General features: G+C 34.7%; 1 protein-coding gene across 21 annotated transcripts in view; it reads left to right on the top strand.

The window, feature by feature from the left end:
• The first annotated feature begins 46 nt into the window (after positions 1-46).
• Positions 47-21,642, top strand: part of LOC105234098 (synapse-associated protein of 47 kDa) — a 65,514-nt gene continuing 43,918 nt past the window's right edge. For 10 of the 21 annotated variants that reach the window (XR_007421821.1, XR_007421822.1, XR_007421823.1 and 7 more), the window contains exons 1-2: positions 49-367; positions 443-1,692. Coding sequence is in view for 17 of the 21 variants with exons in the window: in XM_011216350.4 (XP_011214652.1) it covers positions 1,472-1,692 (221 nt within the window). In the remaining 4 variants the exon portion in view is untranslated. Of the gene's footprint in view, positions 368-442; positions 1,693-21,642 lie in introns of all 21 variants that reach the window. The other 11 variants (XM_029548449.2, XM_029548448.2, XM_029548446.2 and 8 more) reach the window with 5 other exon arrangements.

The following is a 21,642-nucleotide window of genomic DNA, read 5'->3' as shown; positions in this document are numbered from 1 at the left end:
ATATTAATTTTGCCAAAATTAAAAAACCAATGCAACACTGTAAATAGCTACAAAAAAAATAACAAAAATGACAACATAAGATTTTAGAATTAAAACAAATATTAACAAACCAATTGTGCCAATACATATTCAAAAAGTTAGTAATCATATTAAAAGATTAAAATAATACGATACTTAACATTGAAACGCAGCTAGACAGTGAGTATTTTCGAAAACGTCAAAACTCAAACGAAATTCCAGCACAAAGTACACGTACAAAGAATAATTTCGTACCACCCAACTACAGCAAAGTGGTAGCAAGAGCAAAAACAGATTCCCATTTACAGACGTTATCGTTCTGCATGAATTGATGCGCAGACATTCCAACGTAAGTAAAATTTTCTTTGCAGCGAAACTGAGTATAACGAATTAATGTTTTCTATCAATTGTAATTCCTTTGCAGTGACAGTTTTCAGAGGACCTTCGCCGAAGTTGGAAGCAATAATTGAACAGTCTCTAAAGTCAGCTATTTTCTTAAAAAAAAGCTCCATATTGAGCCAGAAGTCAGCATTGTAAAGCATTGGCCAAAAGCATAGCTAACATTACAGTTCAGCAATCCTATATACTATAGTGCGCGTATCTCCAACGTACTTGCATGTAATATCGATTAAAGTGTGCAATTTTATAATAATGAGTCTTCATTGACACATATTAAGTAATAATCGCGAGTTTTCAAGTGTAACATATATATAATATTTTACATACATATTTCATTACAGAAAATCCAAAATATTCGCATATCCAAAAATTCAAAATTTATTGATTTAAAATTGGTCATTGACAAAAATCACACGGTCAAATAAATGCTAATTTTACCCTGCTCCCGTTCTCTGTAAAAAAAAATAAGCAAAAATATTGAAACTAAGTGTTTTAATAAAATTAAATACAAAATATCTTAACATTGAAAAGTTCATATTGGCCAAAAAAAGTAAAAAAAAAATTTAAAAAAGCAAAAAATAATCTGCAAAGTAGTCAACAGCCGTAGCAATCGTATAACTCAGTGTTCGTGTTTAAAGAACTCGTGAAAACGTGAGAGATTCGTGGGAACTTTTTCTCCACGCGAACAAACAACCCCTGTTTTCTTATTCGGGGCATATCTATTGTACATTCCACAAAAACGTTGTGACGCGCATTTAAAACTCGCCACCCACTAACAAACCAACAAGCACAGCGGCACTTAAGTCTTGTCTTGCAGTGTGCTCGTTATTCTGCTCTTCCACGCACTAGTTACTACCTTAAGACCATAATCGGTACGACGTCTACAAGTCTACTCTTGCATTACATACATATACAGTTACTTGGAGTCGAAAAACACTCCCACCAATACACACGTATCAATTGATATAGAAAAGCGCCAGCAAGTGCATTGTTGGCAAATATATTTTGCGTGAAGAAGAATTTGTAAAAGCAAGAAACCAGTTAGTGGTCGAAAATGTTCTCTGGCCTAACAAATCAATTCACTTCATTGGTGGGCGCCGTCAAGGGCGGTCAAGCCGACGAAGATGTGCCTGCACCTACCCAAGATGCTGTTGCCGCTCCGGAAGTATCCGCTGCTACAGCAGCACCAACACCAGCTGCAGGCGCCGAACAAGCAGCGAATGCGGCTGGCGTCAGTGGGGAGCAGCCTGTTGAAGGTGAAGAGGGCGCTAAAAGGTGAGTACTTTAAAGAAGACGAAAAAACGCAAACGCTAAATTGCAACTGAAAGTTTATATTTCCTTTTAACTGTGAGTTTGATTGTGTTTGTGGATCATTAATGAATCGCACAATACTTAATCATTTGGAATGATACACAAAATTAAATCAAAAATTTTTTTTTTGGTAAATATATGTGATACTAGTGGCATAAGTAACTTATATTTATATTTTCAATTTATAAAATAGAAGATAAAATTACTTAATAATTTGTAAATTAATTCGTTTGTAGGAGATGTATGAATAGTGCAAATCGGTTCGAACGAATTTAAAATATTGATTAGTTTACAATTTGATGACATTTAAAAAATTTGAATGTGTTCATAACGAAAGTAATTCCAAATTACGCTAATACTAATTTGACCTACATAACTTTGTTGTAACACTTGTACCCTTAGAATACATAACCTTGCAATTATACAGTTAATCCAATAGCAAGTTATTGCACAGTCACTATTTGTTATATAATCAGAAGTTATAAACTTTTTCAGTTAGAGTAAAGAAAAATTAATTATCTTTCCAACCTCGTGACTAACGCGGCACTCGCTTAAGCATTTTTGCAGCTGCCAAACCCAAAATCTGCAGAGTTACCCATTATAAACGCTACAACGGTGAGAGTAATGCGTAAAAAGTGGAGTGCAAATGAGTAGATACTCACATATGACCTCCATCCGACATGCCCTTTTAACTGTTATCAAGTTGCAAGTACGTAACAGCGAAAATTAAAATGAAACATTTTGTTCCATTTTTAACTTTACAACTTTCGGTAGAAAGGGTTTGTGTGACACATTATTCTTATCAGCAAATACCAGATTAAAGTAATAAAAAAGGACAATAATGTGCGGACATAATCGTAAAAGTAAATTGTCAGCTGACATTTTAGCTCAATGAAACCGTTGTGCCAATTTGTAACTTTGTTTCACTTTGTGGCAGAGCGCTCAATTACTTCTTTTTAATAATTATCATTAAAAAAATGTGGAACTCGAAAATTATTGTTATTTTTCACATTCATAATTATATCTTTTTCATATCTCGTATTCAATATACATATATTTTATATATATATACATATTTTAAATATATCTTCTTTTGAGGCAAGTGTATACAATAGCTTTTGACATTTCTCTATTATACACAACGGTATTTATAAATTTTGCATGCTCGTGCATGACTTTGTGTTGCTGACCAAGTACATACATACATACATAAGTATGTAAATATGCAACCAAACTGGTTTCCAAGCGACCGACAAATACTTTCACCTTTAGCAAGCTGAAAAATTTACAGCTTGGATTTAGAACCCTTAAGAATTATACATTATTTTTTTTATTATTGTTCTTATTTATTGCCATTTCTTTCAAAATGTTTTTGCATTTTCTTGTACTGCGCGGCTATTTGAACTTACCATTCTCAGGCTTTATTCGTATTTTTAGCGTTTATTTTTTATATTTGCATGTATATTCATTAATGCAACTATAAATTTAGCATGCCAACTTCTTTTATGCAAGCATAGCGTGTTAAAATGACCTTGCCTATTGCTTTTTCAGAAAAGATATTCTGCCCTACCGAGAATTGTTATTTGTTGGCATATGTAATTGAAGAATTTTTTATTTGTATTTATGGTGTAAATAATGAGCTATTATTTTTGACATTTGGCACAATGCGTTAAACACTTAAGTTGATTTAAATATAATATTTATTCTTTGGTTGGTCTAGTTTTTCTATAAAAAATAATGAAGTAGTGAGTGGGGTAAATATGGAACGTGCATATATGTATTTATAGTGATTGGAGCTATTAAAAGCTTTACTTGGTTCTGATCGCTCAGTTTGTACGGCAACTATATGCTATGGTAGGCCGATCTGAACAGTTAACTTGAAGCTCATAGCGTTGTTTTGGACTTTAATCATTGCCGAATTTCGTGAATATACCACAAATAAAAAAGATTTTCTTACAAAGACTTGATTTTGATCGTTCAGTTTGCATGACAGCGATATGCTAAAGTAGTGCGATTTCAAGAATTTATTAGGAGATTATACTGTTAGCTTGGAAAATTACGCATGCTAAATTTCGTAAAGATCCGTTATTAAATAAAAAAGTTTTCCATACAAAGGCTTGATTTTGATCGGTCAGGTTGTCATGACATGGCGTATGAGTAACCTGCTTGTACTGCGAGTATATGTGAAAGTGTTCAGTATGGAGAAAATGTGCCGCAGACCCTTTGTGTTTGGGTTTGTATTTAAAATTGCATTTAAATATCTGACGATATGTTTTGAGTTATTGAAATACATTCTTTTTAAATAATTTTGAATATGATAGAAAGTAAAATCTCAATAACATTTAGATTGTGCGAAAAGTAATTTAACTCTGCTCGTTTTGGAAGAGTAATATCTATACATGAAACAAAATGCTGTTAAAGAGTACTTAATTAGTAAAATGAAAAAAAAAATAACCATTCTTATTAAATCATTACTTCTGCCAGATTTCATTCACACTAAAATATATACAACTAACCACTGAAGCATTAAGCATATATAGTACATACATATATAAGCAAACATTTCCCAAGGCAGCATTTATAAGTGATTTATATGTCTTTATTTGCACACGCTTTACGCCACTTCCTTACTATGCAAATAATTTACTGATTATTGTGGCGCAAATGGGTCCTACGTTGCGAACGCCCACACCACTTCACGCATTTATTGACTTAACTGCTCTTTCGGTGTTTGGTTTTGGACTACCAGTTATCTCATTGACAGTATATTAGTAGCTCACAACCACAACAATAGCACAGCGCATCTCGCATAGCACACTTATCACTTTATTGACTGTAATCAATATTTAATTGCTGGCAATATTCTACGTTTAATTCTATGCCGTCTATTATTATCAATTGCTATTGCCACACACACACACTCGCAAATACATACATACATATATACGCATATATGTATGTGTTGTTTTAACGCTTACAAGCACTAACCTGCTTGCTTAGCCTTCACGGGTTGTCAAGTTACCAGCTCAACTGCTGCGGCAATAAATTTTGCCTGCCTATTACCTTGAATTCCTGCAAATTATGTGCGTTCTGTAATTATTGGCGTTATTTATCGACGGCAAACACGTGCGCTGTCAATACAGCTAACAGCTTTTATATCGGTGTGTGTGTTTGTGTGTTAAACTCACTTCGCGAATGTTTATTTTATCTTCACACTTCCTTTTACATGCTTATCCTTTCTAGTCTTTTGATATTTGATAGCAACATCGTGGCTTCATAAAATAATCGAAATGCTTTTATACCCTGAACTTTTCTAATTGACAACAAATTTTCATAAAATTTGGCACAGTTTGTTGTCCAAGGCAACGCTACCATCTCCGAACAAATTCTTCAAATCGGCCTACTATAGCTTATAGCTGCCATACAAACTGATCGATGAAAAGAAAGTTCTTGTATGGAAAACTTTTCTAGTTGATAAAATATCTTCATGAAATTTGGCACATATTATTGTCCAAGGCAACGCTACAATCTCCAAAAATATTCTTCAGGCCCGAAAGGTCTGCGGCATATTTTCCCATAGATACTGATCACACAAGCAGGTTACTCATACGCCATGGTTACTCATACGCCATGTCATGACAAGCTGACATATGAAAATCAAGTCATTGTATTAAAAAGTTTTTGATGAAAAATAAATTCTTGTATAGAAAACTGTTTTATGTGAAGATATATCTTTACATGGCAACACTACAATCTCCAATAATTTCATTTTTCATGAAATATCATGAAATCAATATCTCTATTAATTTCAATTGTGATTCTTTCTCCAATACTACATTTGTTCAGTCTTTCCTGTGTGCAAATAACACCAGTCCCTTATCAACTTCACTTTTATTGACTGCTTTATATCTTTAATCCTCCAACTAGACATTTTGTACCAAGTCAATATCTTTTTTATTTGCTTGTTGTTGTTGTTTGCTTCATATTATTTTTTCCTTTGTATTATCGAACAAGCGCGCACATGTTCACCGCCCGCTACAAAGCATTTCAAATGTCACAGGCCTCAAGCGTCCACCCACGCGCTCGCAAAATAATGGAAAAAGGGCAAATATGCACGCACTTTGAGAGCGTGTCTGTCAACTGTGTATGGCAATAAGCGTGGCTAGCTATGTATGTTGCTGTGAGTACATTTTGCGCTCCATGCGCTCACATACAATATTCATGCCAGCACGACGTGCAAAGGCATTCAATTTTGTTGAGTCATAGCTTTTGCGTAATTTTTTCTTTTATTTTCTTACTTCTCATTTCATTTTCACTGTTTTTTCGCTTGTTTGTTCTATTTAAGTCGGTATGTATTGCATAAATATGCCGTATATATGTGTAGACTTATATATATACATACATTAGCATAGTTTTCAGCGCCCCGAACAAAGTGGTATTGAAACAGCGTGACTAAACAGACGCTTTGCCGTCAAAGTGGCTGCGGTGGTCTTGTTTAAAGTCACGCTCTCTTTATCTCTCTGCCGCTCAAGCGCCTTTGGCTTGTAGCATCCTCTAACCATTTCCGCCATTACTTTTCATTTCCACACTTCCATAACCCCGAAGAAACCGCAAAAGTGAAGCATCTACTCAGCCGTTACTACTTGATGTCGAGTAGCGCCTGCAGCGTGCTTATACATTCATCCGACTACCTCCTTTGTGGAGGCAGCTATTGAGTGTGTAAGGCGCTGCTGCTGGCTTCTTTAGGGGTTGTTAGCACCCAATAGGTTGGTATTGTATGCCTATGTCTTAATTTTTTTGAGAAAATAAGAAATAGTAATAATTTTTACATATTTTTGATATTCTATCCGTAGTCTTAATGCTACATGCCAGTTTCTACAAGTAATACTGCTAACTCTCCCTTCATTTCGCTGTCTCCGCATTGTATCGTTGCTATGACAGCCTATTTTGCTAAATTTTTATATATAAAAATAGTACTACTTGCAAAAATTAGTGAAAATGCACTCTCTCCTTTACGTTCGTGCTCATTTTTGTGCTCTCACTCTGATTTTTTTTAATTTCTTTTCTTTCTTTTTACATCTTTTCCTTCTCATTTCGCATTTGTGTCGTTTTTCGATCGATATACTCGAGTTGTAGGCTGCAAACCGTGCTGTCTAGTTTTAGGCGCTGTTTTCAATTCACTGTTTCGTGCTTACATACTCTCACGCTCGCTCGCTTCCTTGCTCTCCGTCTCTCTTTAACGTGTTAGTGCTCTCATTTTTACTCTGCACTTGACTCAGTTGATTTCTGCACAACTAGCACATGTGATTTGTTTCGTAAACTTTTTTCCGTTATTTTTTTTTTGTTCGCTTACACGTTTAATTCAATTCTTTTTCGCTAAATTCCTTTTCGTAACTGCAATTGAGCAGATTTTTATGCTGAAATAAGTAAATGATATTTGATCGAAAATACAAAAATATATAAAATTAAATATATTTACATAAAATATTGTAAACAGTTGTTTGGTGCCTAAAGGTATGCTACAATAAGTATTGATTATATATTTTTTTCATTTTGGTTTAATAATTTGCATGTTTCAACCTTGACGCTGTTATAAAAATAATAAAAAAATTAAAATAATTATTGAAATTAATAATAATAATTAAAATCATTTTTATTAATTTTTTTTTTTAATTTGTTATATGTTTTTAAATTTTTTTTTTAATAAAATTCTATAATTCTATTTTAATTATTATTAATAATTTCCATAATTTTTTAATTAAAAACAATTTATTTAAAAAAATTAAAAAAATACTATTTTAATTAAAAGAAAAAATGATTAAAAAAAAATTAAACAACAAATTTTTTAAATTAATATTACTAATTTTCAAAATTATTTTGATATATTTGTTATTCTTATATAATCTAAAACTACAAAATTTTTTTTTTAATTCAGTTAAATATGTGCCTTCTCTTCCACTGAAAAGCGCACGCCTGAAAGTATGTTACAATAGCCAATAAATAAAAAGATTCTCATTTTTACTCATTCTATTATTTCATTTCACATAAATTAAAAAATTAAAATTAATTAATGAACAGAACGCCCAAAAGCTGCAACGTTTATGTAATTCCGCTGCGTAACTTGTCAAATTTTTATATATATTTTGAATTTGTAGCTTTCTTTCGGCCCCTACGACCTACCATAAATGACCTACTACCTCGTGTAGTTAAAAATAGCACAGTCATGAAAATAAGAGTGCTTTCATTGAACTCTTTAGTGCGGAAAAAACACTTTTAAGACGAAATTATTCACCTCCCTCCCTCCTCCCTCTACTACATATGCTGCTCGTATAATGTATTCTTAACGACTTGCACTTTTTGCACGCGACCTTCTTTTCCGTTGCAAACGCTTGCACATGCATTTATTCTTGTATACAGTGCATATGTATGTATGTATGTATATCGAATTTCGTGCGGCTATACGCCACAAACGTAACCGAAATTATCCTTTGCATCACTATGCTCTAGTGTTTTTTGTTTTTTTTAAGTTTTTGCGTTTGCTTATTTTTCCTGTTTTTCCGCCACAAATGTGTGAATGCCATTTGTTTTGGGCCGTCAAGGACTCGATACGAAGGCTTGCCGTGCAATTCTAGTGCATTGTTCTGTCCCACTTTTCTGGCTTTGGCAACGCCTCGCACTACCTCAAGCCCCTTGCGGCGCCTTGCTTGCTTTTCACTTCCTTCCAAAAGTTGTCGCTTTCACCGTCGTCAATATTTGCCTTGTTCTTACTTTTCAACTCAAGTTAATGGCGAATTAGTACAATGCTATTGTTTAAAGACCTGCATACATACATACTATACCTGCATACTAATAGTATATGTGCTAAAATGCTTTAAATCAAATTTATGATTTTATAACGCGCACAACTGTACTTCGATAAGTCAATGCATAAATAACTAAAAGAAAATTTTATTTGATCAATACCTGTGATACTTATAGGACCGGACAATTACCTAGAATTAAACCATATATGTATATAAACCAGTAAATTAACCCGTACCCACGACAGTCGGGTCTACGTAACCGGAACGGACCCGAATTTTTTATCCACCAAAGATTTCTGCTTTGAAAAATTAAAAAAAAGTAGAGACTTTTGAAACAAATTGAGATATCCTACCTTCATTGGATTCCATAAAAAGTATTTGGTGAAGTTTCCTGCAAATTTTTGCATAGTTTCAAGATTTACTCTCTTTTTCTCACTTTAAGATTTCGTTGCAAGTTAAAAATGCTTTAAAGTCAACATATTATATTATATTTTTCACAAAACTTGTATTGTCTATGAGGCTTGAAACATATTGGAATATGTTTTTTTTTGTCTCTAAACCGTCGACTTCTGCAACCTCTTACTTTTATTTGTGTATAATTTGTGATACAAATGTCACTCTCTATTTCTTTTCTGTTCTTGCACATTGAATTCAGTAAATTTAATTTTTTTTATAAAAAATGCCACATCTAGTGTTTATTCGAAAAGTTTATATGTATGTGTACTTTATACTCGTATATTTCTTGCTTTTTTCAATATTTTTAATGGCTTTTTTTTCAAACGCCAAAAATCTTCCATATTTTTCTTCAATTCTCAGAATTTTGCATTTGCTTATCGTAAGTTGACATTTCCTTCTTTGCATAATTTGCATTTTCTCCGATCCCTTTTCAAAGTCAATCACAATCATTGCGTGTCATCACCTGCAGCAAAACAGAAATCATATTACCGTAATTTTTTACGATTTTTGCTTCATACGTTCGATACTGCTATCTCTCCTTTCCCTCTTATATTCCGTATTTAAGGTGATAAGGAGATTTTTCTTTAGCACAAATTCTATTTTTAAATTACCAGTAGAAATCTATCATCGTGTACAACAACACATATGGACCAAATCCCAATGGTATAAACTCCGCAGAAATTGTTCAGATCGAGTCACTATATAATATAGCTGCCATACGAAATGACCGATTAAATAATCGTTTTTTTTTTGACTCATCTTAATGATATGGTTGATCCCTTTCGAAGTTACCAGCTTTTTTAAAGAAACAACACAGAAACTTCAAATTTAATGGGGAATGTTTATTATCAATCGAAAGAACATTCTTTGGCATTCTTTGTTTTTTGAAGATTATCTCTTTCAAATGTTGGCCGTGGCTACATTATAGATGGTCCCTCCATTGAGAAACCATTTTCATTGACTCGCTCGAACTTTCCCACTGATAATTGGCGAATGACACAAGTGATGTTTTTCTCAAAGGCCCGAATCGAAGCTGGCTTGTCCGCATAGACTTCCGACCGTACATATCACGATAGGATAACGTCTAACGTTTGAATGTGAAATTATCTGCTCATCGAAGTGTTCTCTCAATAAATCCATTAATTGATGCTACGTATGAGAAGTAGTAGCGTCTTGTTGAAACCAATTGTCGCCGAGATCACGAGCTTCAATTTCAAGCATCAAATAGTCGGTTATCTAGACGCGATAACGGTCGCCATTGACTATTACGTTGTCAGCGGCATAATTTTGAAGAAAAATAGACTGATGATTTCTCCGGCCCACAAACCACATCAAACTGCGCCAAGACATTTCATACGTCGGTCCGACTTGCTGTGAACGACACCGAATCGACTCTCCACGGTCTTCGTGTACACTCTCAGCCACGGCTGCTATATTTTCTTCACTTCGTGCTGGGCATGGTCTATTCGGTCGAATATTATCCAGTAATAAATACTGGGTCTCAAGATGGGCGATGGTGTTGCGAGTAGTACGCTCAGTAGCCCTATTATGTTGGCCATAAGTTGAGCGAAACGAGCCAAGCAAATTCTTTACAGAACGTGAATTTTCGGAATAAAGTTGAACGATTTGTAAACTTTGCTCAGGCGTCAGCCTTTCCATGATGAAATGACAAACAACACTAATCAAAAAAATAATATGACAGCTGGACATGACACACGCGTGATTTGACAAAAAAGAGCTATTGAAAAAAGTACCTATACTTGGATCACCCGTTATATATCAGTGCCTATTGAAACCTATTTTATCTTAATCACATTGCCAAGTCATATTGCAATTACATTAATTAAGTTGACCAAGCTATTGAATAGCCAACATGTGCCGACAACAACAACAAATAGAAATACAAAACGAAAATACTGTTGCTCCACACATTACGTTTGCAGAACCACAAATGTAATTGCATAATTAATTGCAACAAATTACTTCTTTATATTAAATGTTATGCAATACCTACATACTTACTCGTATATACTTGCATTATCATACAAACATACATATACATACATATAATTGGTTGTTAATGTTAATTCTTTATTGAAAGCATACTTTGAGGCGCTGTGGCGTCAGCCTAAATGATACACACGCATACAAAAGTGTTGCATGATAACTAAAACGCAGCTGATATATATAAATGTTAGGGTGTTACATACATATGTATGTCCGTTATTTCCCATGTTGTTGGTTTTTGCCGAAGCAAACTTTTTATTTTTAATTTAAGAATCATGCCACTTCTTCCATGTGGACTTTTTTTTGATATTTTTCATTAAAGAAGTGAATTCACAACTTTGATAAAAGTATATTTAAAAAAATTGTCCGCACTACAAAATGGGTCTGAATGATTTTTTCCATAAAAATATTCTCTAAAAGTTATATGTAGTTCAATTTATACCTATATTGTACACCAATTTTTGTGCTATATGAATGTACACCATGCCGTATGAGCAACACAAAATGCATAAATCACTTGCATGGAGCCCTCAGTGCACTTGGTGTATAACTTTAACTGCATATAACTCTGAAAGGAGTGGTTTTATGAAAAAAATCAATAAGACCTTTTTTGTAGTCCGGACAATTTTGTATAAGAATATGCTGTTCTCAAAGTCGTAGACTTGCAGTTAAAAAATTTAATGTACAAGATCAAAAATGTTAAATATATGAGAAAAGAAAAATTATTTAATAACATTAGAAATTGAAAATCAAGAGCTTGTTTACGTAGAATCATTTTGTTAGGGCTAACACTGAAACTTCAGGGTGTCGGCGGCAAAAAAAAATTTTACTGGGGAAGTAACGAATATCCTAATACACATACATATGTATATGTAGATTTATATATTATGTATATATTTATATAGATTGTGGCCGCCGTAATGAGTGCAGTGCTTCAGTACATAATCCCCTAATGTACAACAGTATATATTTATAGCTCAGTATAGCATGTTGCTGCGACTAATAATGTTACAACGCATTTGTTTTTGTTATGCGCCATCCCCAAGCGCCACAGAAACCAATTAAAAAATGACATATTTCCGTCCGTGTTCCATATGGCGCTCATAAATTGACTGCTGTTATTGCACATATTGCATTCATACGCTCTGCCACACATACTGCTGAGTACATGCATACATCATATGTGTGTGTGTGTGTGTGTGTGCGACGTGCAGCTTCTTCGCCCATATTGGCTGGCATGTGGTTAATTTACTATAAAAGCTAAACATTTGTTGGCACTCAACTGACAACGCGCCGCTGCGTAGCTTCGAAAAAAAACGGTAAAATGCCAACGCCTCTTCGACAGTTGCATTTCGCTTTGCATTCTCTGTTTGGCAACTTTTGGGTATTGATTTTTTTTGGCACCATGCTGAACAATGCCTGGCTGGATGTGTCTCCTTTTTTCGTTTCACCGCAAATTCGTGGCTTTGCAGCGCTGTTGGTGGCCCCTCATTGCTCTGCTTTTTAATAGCTTCGCAATACAGCTGCATTGCTGCGTAAAATTTCGACGCTTCGTGATTCAATGACGATAAATTGAGCGAAGAATCTTTAATATATCGCCTGTGATAGAAGTGCTTTGGGTTTGATGGTCCACACACTCATATTGGCAAGCACTTTGCTTTATTGCTGCACCAAACTCGACCGTTATTGAGTGTTCATCAGATGTTTTTTTAAACCTAGGTCAGGTCAAGCTTTATTGTTTATTGTCTTTGTTAAGCAAGTCAGCGAAATATTTTACATTGATGCACTATAATCGACGTAATTCGGCGACATTATTTAAATAGTATATTTTGAAAAGCCGATGTTTTCACATATGAAAAAATTGATGGGACCTTATCAGCGTGGCTTTAGGCCTGGGAAATCAACAACTTACCAGGTATTCACCATGCACCAAATCTTGGAAAAAACCCGTGAAAAGAGAATCTACTCACACCACCTCTTCGTCGATTTCAAAGCTTTTGACAGCACGAAAGGTCCCTGCAAAACTAATACGGTTGTGTAATTTGACAGTGAGCAATACCAAAAGCTCCGTCAGAATTGGGGAGGTTCTCTCCGAGTCTTTCATTGCCAAACTGAAACCTCGACAAGGCGACTTCCTTTCGTGCGACTTCTTCAATCTACTTTTGGAGGTACAATCTTCTATAAGAGTGTAGAGCCATAAACTTTTATTTCATTGAAGGGAATACTTGACGAGAATTCTCAACCAATCTATGAAATTTTCTCCAAGGTTCTATAGGTTTAGGATAGGATTAGTTAGTATGCCACCTCTACAATTGGAGATTAAATTTAAAATATTTATATTATACAAACACACGCAGGTATTCAGAGCAAATTTTGTAAATTAAAAGTAATTTTCTCGCAATCACATCTACGAGCATAATTCGTACGAAATAACCAAAAAATATATTTCGTATAAATTACAGCAACACTGTATACAGTTGCACGAATTCCTGCGATTTAAAGTAAGCCTCGAAAATTATGCGCATGCAAATGCGTAGAGATTTCCTCCACGGCCAAGCAAAGTCAAGGTGTCAAAAGACATCACAATAAGGCGCACAAGGACTCCATTAGCACCAAGCGTATTTAGTTAAGTGCATACCTGCTCTTGGCAAGAGTAGACTGTGGAGTAGAACTAAGTCATACTACTCGTATGCCATGCCGAGACTCTAGCCATCCCATTGTCTCATGAATTATTCAAACTTGTTTGTGTTCTAAAATTCAAATGTTAATCGCACGAAAACAAAAACAACAAAACATTTCCTTCACGCTGTGATTGTCGGTGTGTTCGAAAAGCGTCAACGTGCTGACATAGCTGTGACATTGTCGCATACAATTTATGAGCCACAAACATATTTAACATAATTCTGAAAATTGCTCCGCCCATGAGGTTTCACTAATCAGTATTATGTGGTATAGAGTGTCGCGGTTGGAGGGAAAATTTTAAACTAATGTGTACCACATGTGACTTTTCTAAATATTAATTGAAGTCGTTAAAGTTGATTTATGCATTATCACCAACTGATTGGCTAGATGGAGGCCTAATTCGGATATGTATAAAATGCGGAGTATAATGCAAACAATTTTATTTCTTATACACATGTAAACTCTTTGAATCCTAAAAGCTCCAAATTATACCCGATTCCCAAAATATCTAGTCCAAGTACAGTAATTCGCGGTAATTTGTCTGATCACGGGATGCTTTGCATGGGATTCTTCTTAATTTAGAGTTTTGACCTCGAAACAATACGAATGATTGCCGACCGCTGGTCCACCGCTTCTGCCCTGGAGTAGTATTCTATGATTGGCTCTGTCAAAATTTTTTTTTTTTATTACATTTTTCGACAATATATTAATGCATTTGGTCTGCACTTTGCAAATTGATTATGTTTAAAGGGTTCCCACTTGTTAGTAGCTTAAACGTTAGAATTTTCACGATTTTTTTATTCACTAAAATCGTCTAAAAAATCGCATCAATATTTCAAAGAAAAAAATTAAAAGTTTTCTCACCAATTCAATTCTAAAATTTAGAAAATAAAAAATTCTTGGGGCTTTCCTGAATTTTTGTAATTTTTTTTCCAATTTTTTATTCAAAAACAGTGATTGTTGCACTTGATAACTTACTTTTTCTACGCTATATCACTGAGCATTTTTATAAAATGCCACGCAAATTTCTTCCTAGACAAGCTATTGTCAATAAAATCATCTATTACGGTACTTTGATAATGGAACTATCCAAAAATATTCAAAACATTTGCTATTACCGTATAAACTCGTATGGTATATAATAGCCGTACAGCCATTGAAAACGTAAAAAATGGCAGTAGTTGAGAAGTTCAGTAAGCAATTAACACACTCGTCTATGCCGAAATGTGAAAACACCAAACCGAAGTCACCACTTTTGGCATTGAATGATTAATTGGCTGGCGACCACACCTCTCTCTCACTCTTTCTCTCTCTCTTATCATAAACGCAAAAACGAGTAGAGTCGTGCTGTGCAAATTTATAGATATATGTCTGATACCATTTGAATTTCGTATGGCATTTGCCTGGGTCAACAGCAGACCGACAAAGCTCCGAAAAGTCAAACAAACAATTAACAAAGTGTGGAAATTTAATTGGGCGAACACGAAGTGTTGGAGATTTAAGGACAAAGAAAACAAAGCGCATTGACAGTATAGCCTGTGATGTAAAATGCTCACCGGCATAAGGCATTGTCAGAGGGGCGATCGGTTAGAAGTAATGCTATTAGATATTTAACTTTAGATTTTACCAAAAAACAATAGAGCAATAAGTCGAAAGGAAGCAAAACGTCAACCAAATAGTCACTTAAAATTATTATTGTAGAAAAAGAAAATAAGTAAGTGGAGTTTAAGTGAAATTGTAACGAACCGATGGATATTCTATTGATGAGTCGGCTTCTTATTCTAGCAAAATGTCAAATGCGACAATTAGGGGAAAGTAAGCTTGATTGATTAAGCAAATTTCTAGGGGGCTAAGTAAGAGAAAGATTTACCGTTTACCGTTTACCGAGAACAGAAATAAATTGAACTTGTAACTTTCTACAAGGAAGTACAATCTACTATTATTAACTCTAAAAACTAAACTCAGATGAAGAACCTCATACATTCTAGGCTTCACAAGAATATCTTCATACATTTCTGATATAGATAATCTAACTCCACGAACCTCAACCGACACTTACCGATTCAAACAGAGCTAGTATGCCGAAATAGAAGCCCTTGGGCGGATATAATCCATGTCCATTCCGGTAACGTAGAATCGCCTCTTGCGGGAATTAAACCGCTGCAGCGCTTAGTGTCACAAACGATCCTTGTAGGTTGCAATATGGAAAGTTATGCTGTTTCCAGCAGATAAAATAGTGTCATCAGCAATTAGAGACGAGATCGCCCAAAAATAACAATGGATAGAGTATGGCAAAAGATTTTTGGATATTTCCAATTGTCTTCTCATTAAATCTGTTCCAAAAATTCGCGTACAGTTTATAAAAGAAGGCCGAAGTATACATTTAGCTGATGTGTTTTCAATTCTGCGTTTCTTGGAGCGTGTGTAGGATCATCTGATCTACTGTAATATGAAAAGTAAAATGCCCATTCACTGTTTCGTTGGGGATTCCTACTTATCGATCCTTAAGCATTGAGTCGATACATAAAAAATATTTTCGCTTTCTCAATTAACGACTTAATCGTTAATAAGGGAGACAGAAGAAAGTTTTAAAATAAATTTTCGGCGATCGAACGCTTCTCGCTGAAAGCTTTTATTTCAAACACAAAATAGACAGGAAGCTTGTCCAAGCCTTGGTTTATAATGAGCGCTGGGCTGCCTTCTCTAATTCTAATCTGCACGTCGACTATATATGACAAATAGAGCTTTCTATAAGCTTTAAATCATCATCGAGTAATTCTTTAAAAATAATAGTTTTTACACACTACCACATTTACTTCGGACCCACTCTCTCTCTCAATTGCGGTGTCTACTTTATGCTTACATAGTATAAAAAAATAAAGTTATTTTTAAACACACGCGCCTGTTGGCCTTTCATTTACAACATTAGCACTAAAATAAATTTGTATAAAACCAGTAAATAATGAATAAACTAAAAGTGGACTCTTCGAATTAATTATGTGCCCCCTCATTGACTTGAGGCATAAATTTTCCAAGTAGTCTATTAACTGCAGCAGTTGTTATTGTTGGCCTTGTAGCGCTGCTGCGGGCTGTCACCCCCATTCCGTTAAGTCTTATCAGCTGACTGCAACACACAATTATGACAGCACATGGCTGAATGTTTCTCCACGCTTTCATGTACACTCCGCACAGGTCCATAATTCAGAATTGTTTACTTACTTTTGACCTTTTTTCCTTAATTGCGACTATTTTGCATAAATTGAGAAAGTTATTTCCCTGCAAATTTCTATATATTATGCGACAATACACAGCGCATGCACTAAAAAAAAATTTAGATAAGGAAGAGCTATGTTCGGGTATAACCGAACATTATATACTTTTGCAACTTGTAAGGATTAAAGCCAGAGAAGTACCTTAAGGTACATAAGGCCTGTTTGTTATATGGAGTCTGGAGCGAGTTTTCACCCGATTTTATTCATTCCAAGCACAAAGTTGCACCGTTATAAGAAAAACAGGAACTCTCAATTTTATTAAGATGGCTCACATATTGGCCGATAAAGTTACCTGGAAGTTCGAAAATCTTTATATTAAGATATACTTCCCATTGACCCCATTGAAGCTATTTGAAGCATACGGGCATATTGCTATCAGGAAAAAAATTTCTCTGAATTTCAAAAATATATCTCACACTTTGACCGATATTTACCGTAAAACGTTAACTATAAGCACTGGGTCCACATATTCAGTACCTAGGGCTTGAGCAGTTTAGTTTCAATTTGGACAATTTGTAGTCATAAGATGTCACACCTCAAAGGCACTATTCGTGCAAAGTGTAATCCTGATATATTAAGTTATTGTTTATTTGTATACTGGAAAGTGAAAATTTCAAATGGAATTTAAAATTGTGTTATATAGAAAGTAGGCGTGGTTGTAGTCCGATTTCGCCCATTAAAAATGTAAGGAGAATGTCACATACCAAATTTGGTTCAAATCCGTCGTTTAGGTCTTGGTTCGGTTCTACAACCATCGTTCAATTTTGACCCCGGCTCCTTAAAAGCCTTCTTATACAGCTCTGAGAGTATTCGACGCAGTACCCGACAGGTGAAAGTAGAAGAAGAGAAAAGACCAAGTGAAGAAGAACCTGGCTACATTTGTAATCATCAAACAGTGAAACGGAAGAACGACTGATGCGATTTAAACAATTTGTTCGGAGATTGTAGCCTTGGACAATTAACTGTTCCGAATTTCATTATGATATCTTACCAAATAAAAGAGTTTTTCATGCAAGAATTTGATTTTAATCGGTCAGTTTATATGACAGCTATATGCTATAATCATCTGATAACGACTATTGAGCAGCTTTTTGAGGAAAAAATAACTGTGTTCTAAATTTCAGATCTTAAATACTGAGGAACTAGTTCGATAGTACTCGAGGACATACTCGTATAGGGTCTCCGACGTTGCTTCTTGAGTATAACAAACTCAGACTTATTATAATACTCTATTCTAAAAATACTTTGTTCGCTTAATTTTTTAACGTCTAAATATTTAGATATTAAGTAAGATTTAATGCACGGCTGCTGCTATTTGTAGTCAGTCACATGTACTTAAAAGTGAGGTTATGTCAGCGCATTGCTTGTTGAACTGCAGATGCCGTGCATTTGCAATGCATAAATAAAATGCATAAATGCATGTCGCTATGCACGTGGCATATGTGCTCTTTGGCCTTTGCTTCTTTCGAGTTTAGTGCAAATATGCGAAGGTGCTTTAAAATGCGGGCACAAAAGACTACCCGAGTTGTTGACCATGTCAGAGCGTCTGCTCTGATGAATGTGCAAACAAACATGGCAGCGACAGACACGAATTTCGGCTTCTGCTTCACTTACCTTTGACCTTCGTAGTGGCAAAAACAGCACCTACTCGTAAACCAGCTGGGAGGTTATGCTGAGAAAATGAAACCTGTGAATTGGAGGAAAAATGAAAAATAATATCAGAACGCAATTTAACATTTACTCACGCATATATTACCAATTACAGCACCAAAATATATACCGTTATTGCTATTTTTAGCTTATGTAACTTTATTGTCAGGTTTTGACAGTTGAGAGACGTGGTGGGTAGGTGTCTCGCCTACACTCAAAAGCTTTTACACTTTTTAGGCTTACACGAGCGTTGCTAACAACTTTTGTTTGTACAAAATTAGCTTTTGACATGAAAGTAGTTGAAAGTGCGTAAAAATCGCTGGACCATTTTTTGGTTTTAGCTGAAAATTCGCTGTACGTTTTTGTTGGCCCGTTTTTCTCTTTCAAGTTGCACTTGCTAATTTAATTTCGTTGATCAAATATAACGGCGCTTTTTCATTCTTCTTACGGCAACTTACCTCTAACTTTCATTTTTATGTTTGCTTTTGTCTTATTTCTGTGCTTATTTTAGCTTGCCGGAATTTGCTTTGCTCGTTGCCACTTCCGCCGGCTGTGATTAGTCGTTAATTTATTTAGCCACAAACAGTTTAACTACTGTTGTTACTCATATATAAACATATACTTTAGTAATATAAATGAAGCAATGTATTTCTTTCGCACTTTTACTAAAGAAGATTTTATTTAATTCACTTTTGGTCTACTGACCGAAGAAATATCGATAGACAGTCCTTAAGGGACACACTGAGGTTGCGTGTAAATCGAAAAATATTTAATGTTTTTCTTCAAAAATTTTACTATCTCTGCGTACTTGTCCTGCACTAGCAAGGGAACGCTGGAAACATTTAGGGTATCTAAAGACCAAACTGGTCTACGCAAGGCCCATGATATATAAAAAATCTCCGTAATCCATAGTAAAGATTTTAGTGGTTTCTTATTCAAGAAACTGGCTTATAAGGATTTGGCTACCTACTACCTTTCCCTTGTTCTTACAAAGTTTGGGAATTGTAGAAGTTGTAGTATAATTGGAAAAGAAAGAGCATAAATTTGAAGATCATATATCGTGAGCGTAACAATTCTGCCACCGCCCAACTTTCATCCGTTTAAAACGGAATATCTACCACGATTCCCAAAGACCAAGTCTAAAAGAAATTGTGCGGCTGTGTGAAAAGAGACATTCAATATTGAAGCAAGTCAGCATAACTTTCGATCTTCATTTTCAACAAAACTACCAAACGGAGTATTTTTCCACAAATGTAAAGTTGAAGACGATGGCAGATATCAAGGGCATGCAAAAGGCCATATTAAAAGTGTTTCGTTGATTGTAGAAAACACAGACTCAGGAAAAAGTAAATACTATTTTCCATCAAGTCCATCACTTGCAACCGCTGACCTCAGCGTATACTCAAACTCTTCACCGCGCATAGACAAGCCGTGACTCAAATTCCAGTACTCGTCCTTCGGCTTTTGCCGTTATGTTTTCATTAGCTGATCCGCTTCATTCTTATGTGCATACTTTTACATAAAGAAATATTCACCGTCCATTGCTTGCATCCTTTTTACCACATCCTTCCTGTCATCCTGTTTGTATATACATACGTATCTACATATGTATGTATGTTGTCAGTTTCTGCACAGGACTTTTCATATTTACACTTTAAAAATTAAAAAAAAATGAAATTTTTTTGAATTCTTGAACTTATTTTTTTTAAGCTGTGGCTTATTACATTTAAAGGAAAATTTCACACTATATTTCAAAGAATGTCTTTAGTAAATAAGATTATGTTCACACTACCTATTAGTACATAAATTCATAGAAAAACAACGATTTGGTGTGGTTTGCTTATTTATTTATTAAAAAATATTTATTTTTATAACTTCTCTCTTACTCAGCCGTTGCTTTAATAATTGAGTAATTAAACGCTTACGGATAAAGTTTATTAAATACCAAATATGTGTAAATTTTATTATATTTCCCAAGCTTCACAACCATAAAAGCATAGAAACCACAAAACATTTACTTAGTAACATAGTAAAATGTACATACATATGTATATATCCCCCATTCTTATGTGTGTATGTAAGAGATCTCGGATGACTACTGGATTATCACAATATCATCAATTATACCTCACTATGCTGCAACAAACAACAATTTACTGTAAAACAATAAATTACATAAAGTTTAAAATTTGTTGTTGGCTGTACAAAAACTTGTACGTAGGTTGCCTTTTATATTTAGAGATTCGAGAATAAAAACAAGATTTAATTATCGAAAATCGCTTTATAGGTTTTCAAAATATTATCCATTAAGATCTATAGACTTTTGGATGCGTTTGTACCAAGTGTCGAAGAACTTTTGCCAATTTGATTGAGGTATCTGCAAAATATGTCTTTTGAGCGCATCAACCGCCTCTTCAGATGCCGAAAAACGTTGACCTGTTAGTACACATATATTTTACGTACGAGAACAAAACGATGTCGTTCGGTACCAAGGCAGGACTATACGGAGGATGACTTATCAAATCGATGTTTTGAGTGTTCAAACATGTAGTTGTTTCAGTAGTCGATTGAATTCACCATGCCATCCATAAACACTAGTCATTGATGAAGCTTCATCGTCAAAAATTGAATTAAGTTCATCAATGCACTCTTGATGGTTTATCCCGCATCCAAAGTTGTATAAAATAATCGCACGAAAATTTTGGCGATTTTAATCAATGTTTTGGCAGAGAAGAATATTTTAAGTTACTGTAAACAATATATATAGCGTTCGTATGTCAAAACCTGCTGAGTATGCATATCATCAAAGATGTCAAACTTTACGATAAAATTGCCAGTTTCCAGTTTGCAACACTAGTGTTACCAAATCTCGAAATATAAAAGGCAACCTACGTACTGCACATGGTATAGATTGCGGCCTTTGTTGTGTCATGTCACATAATTGCTCCCAGCTGCAGCTGCAGCAATAAATAGGTATACTATGGAGCAACATTCCACGAACAATATATGGACATATGCATAAGTAAACCCGGTAAGAAAAATAC

The sequence above is a fragment of the Bactrocera dorsalis genome, chromosome 2, assembly GCF_023373825.1.
Source record: "Bactrocera dorsalis isolate Fly_Bdor chromosome 2, ASM2337382v1, whole genome shotgun sequence".
NCBI lineage: Eukaryota > Metazoa > Arthropoda > Insecta > Diptera > Tephritidae > Bactrocera > Bactrocera dorsalis.
This window is presented reverse-complemented; position numbering and strand designations above follow the sequence as displayed.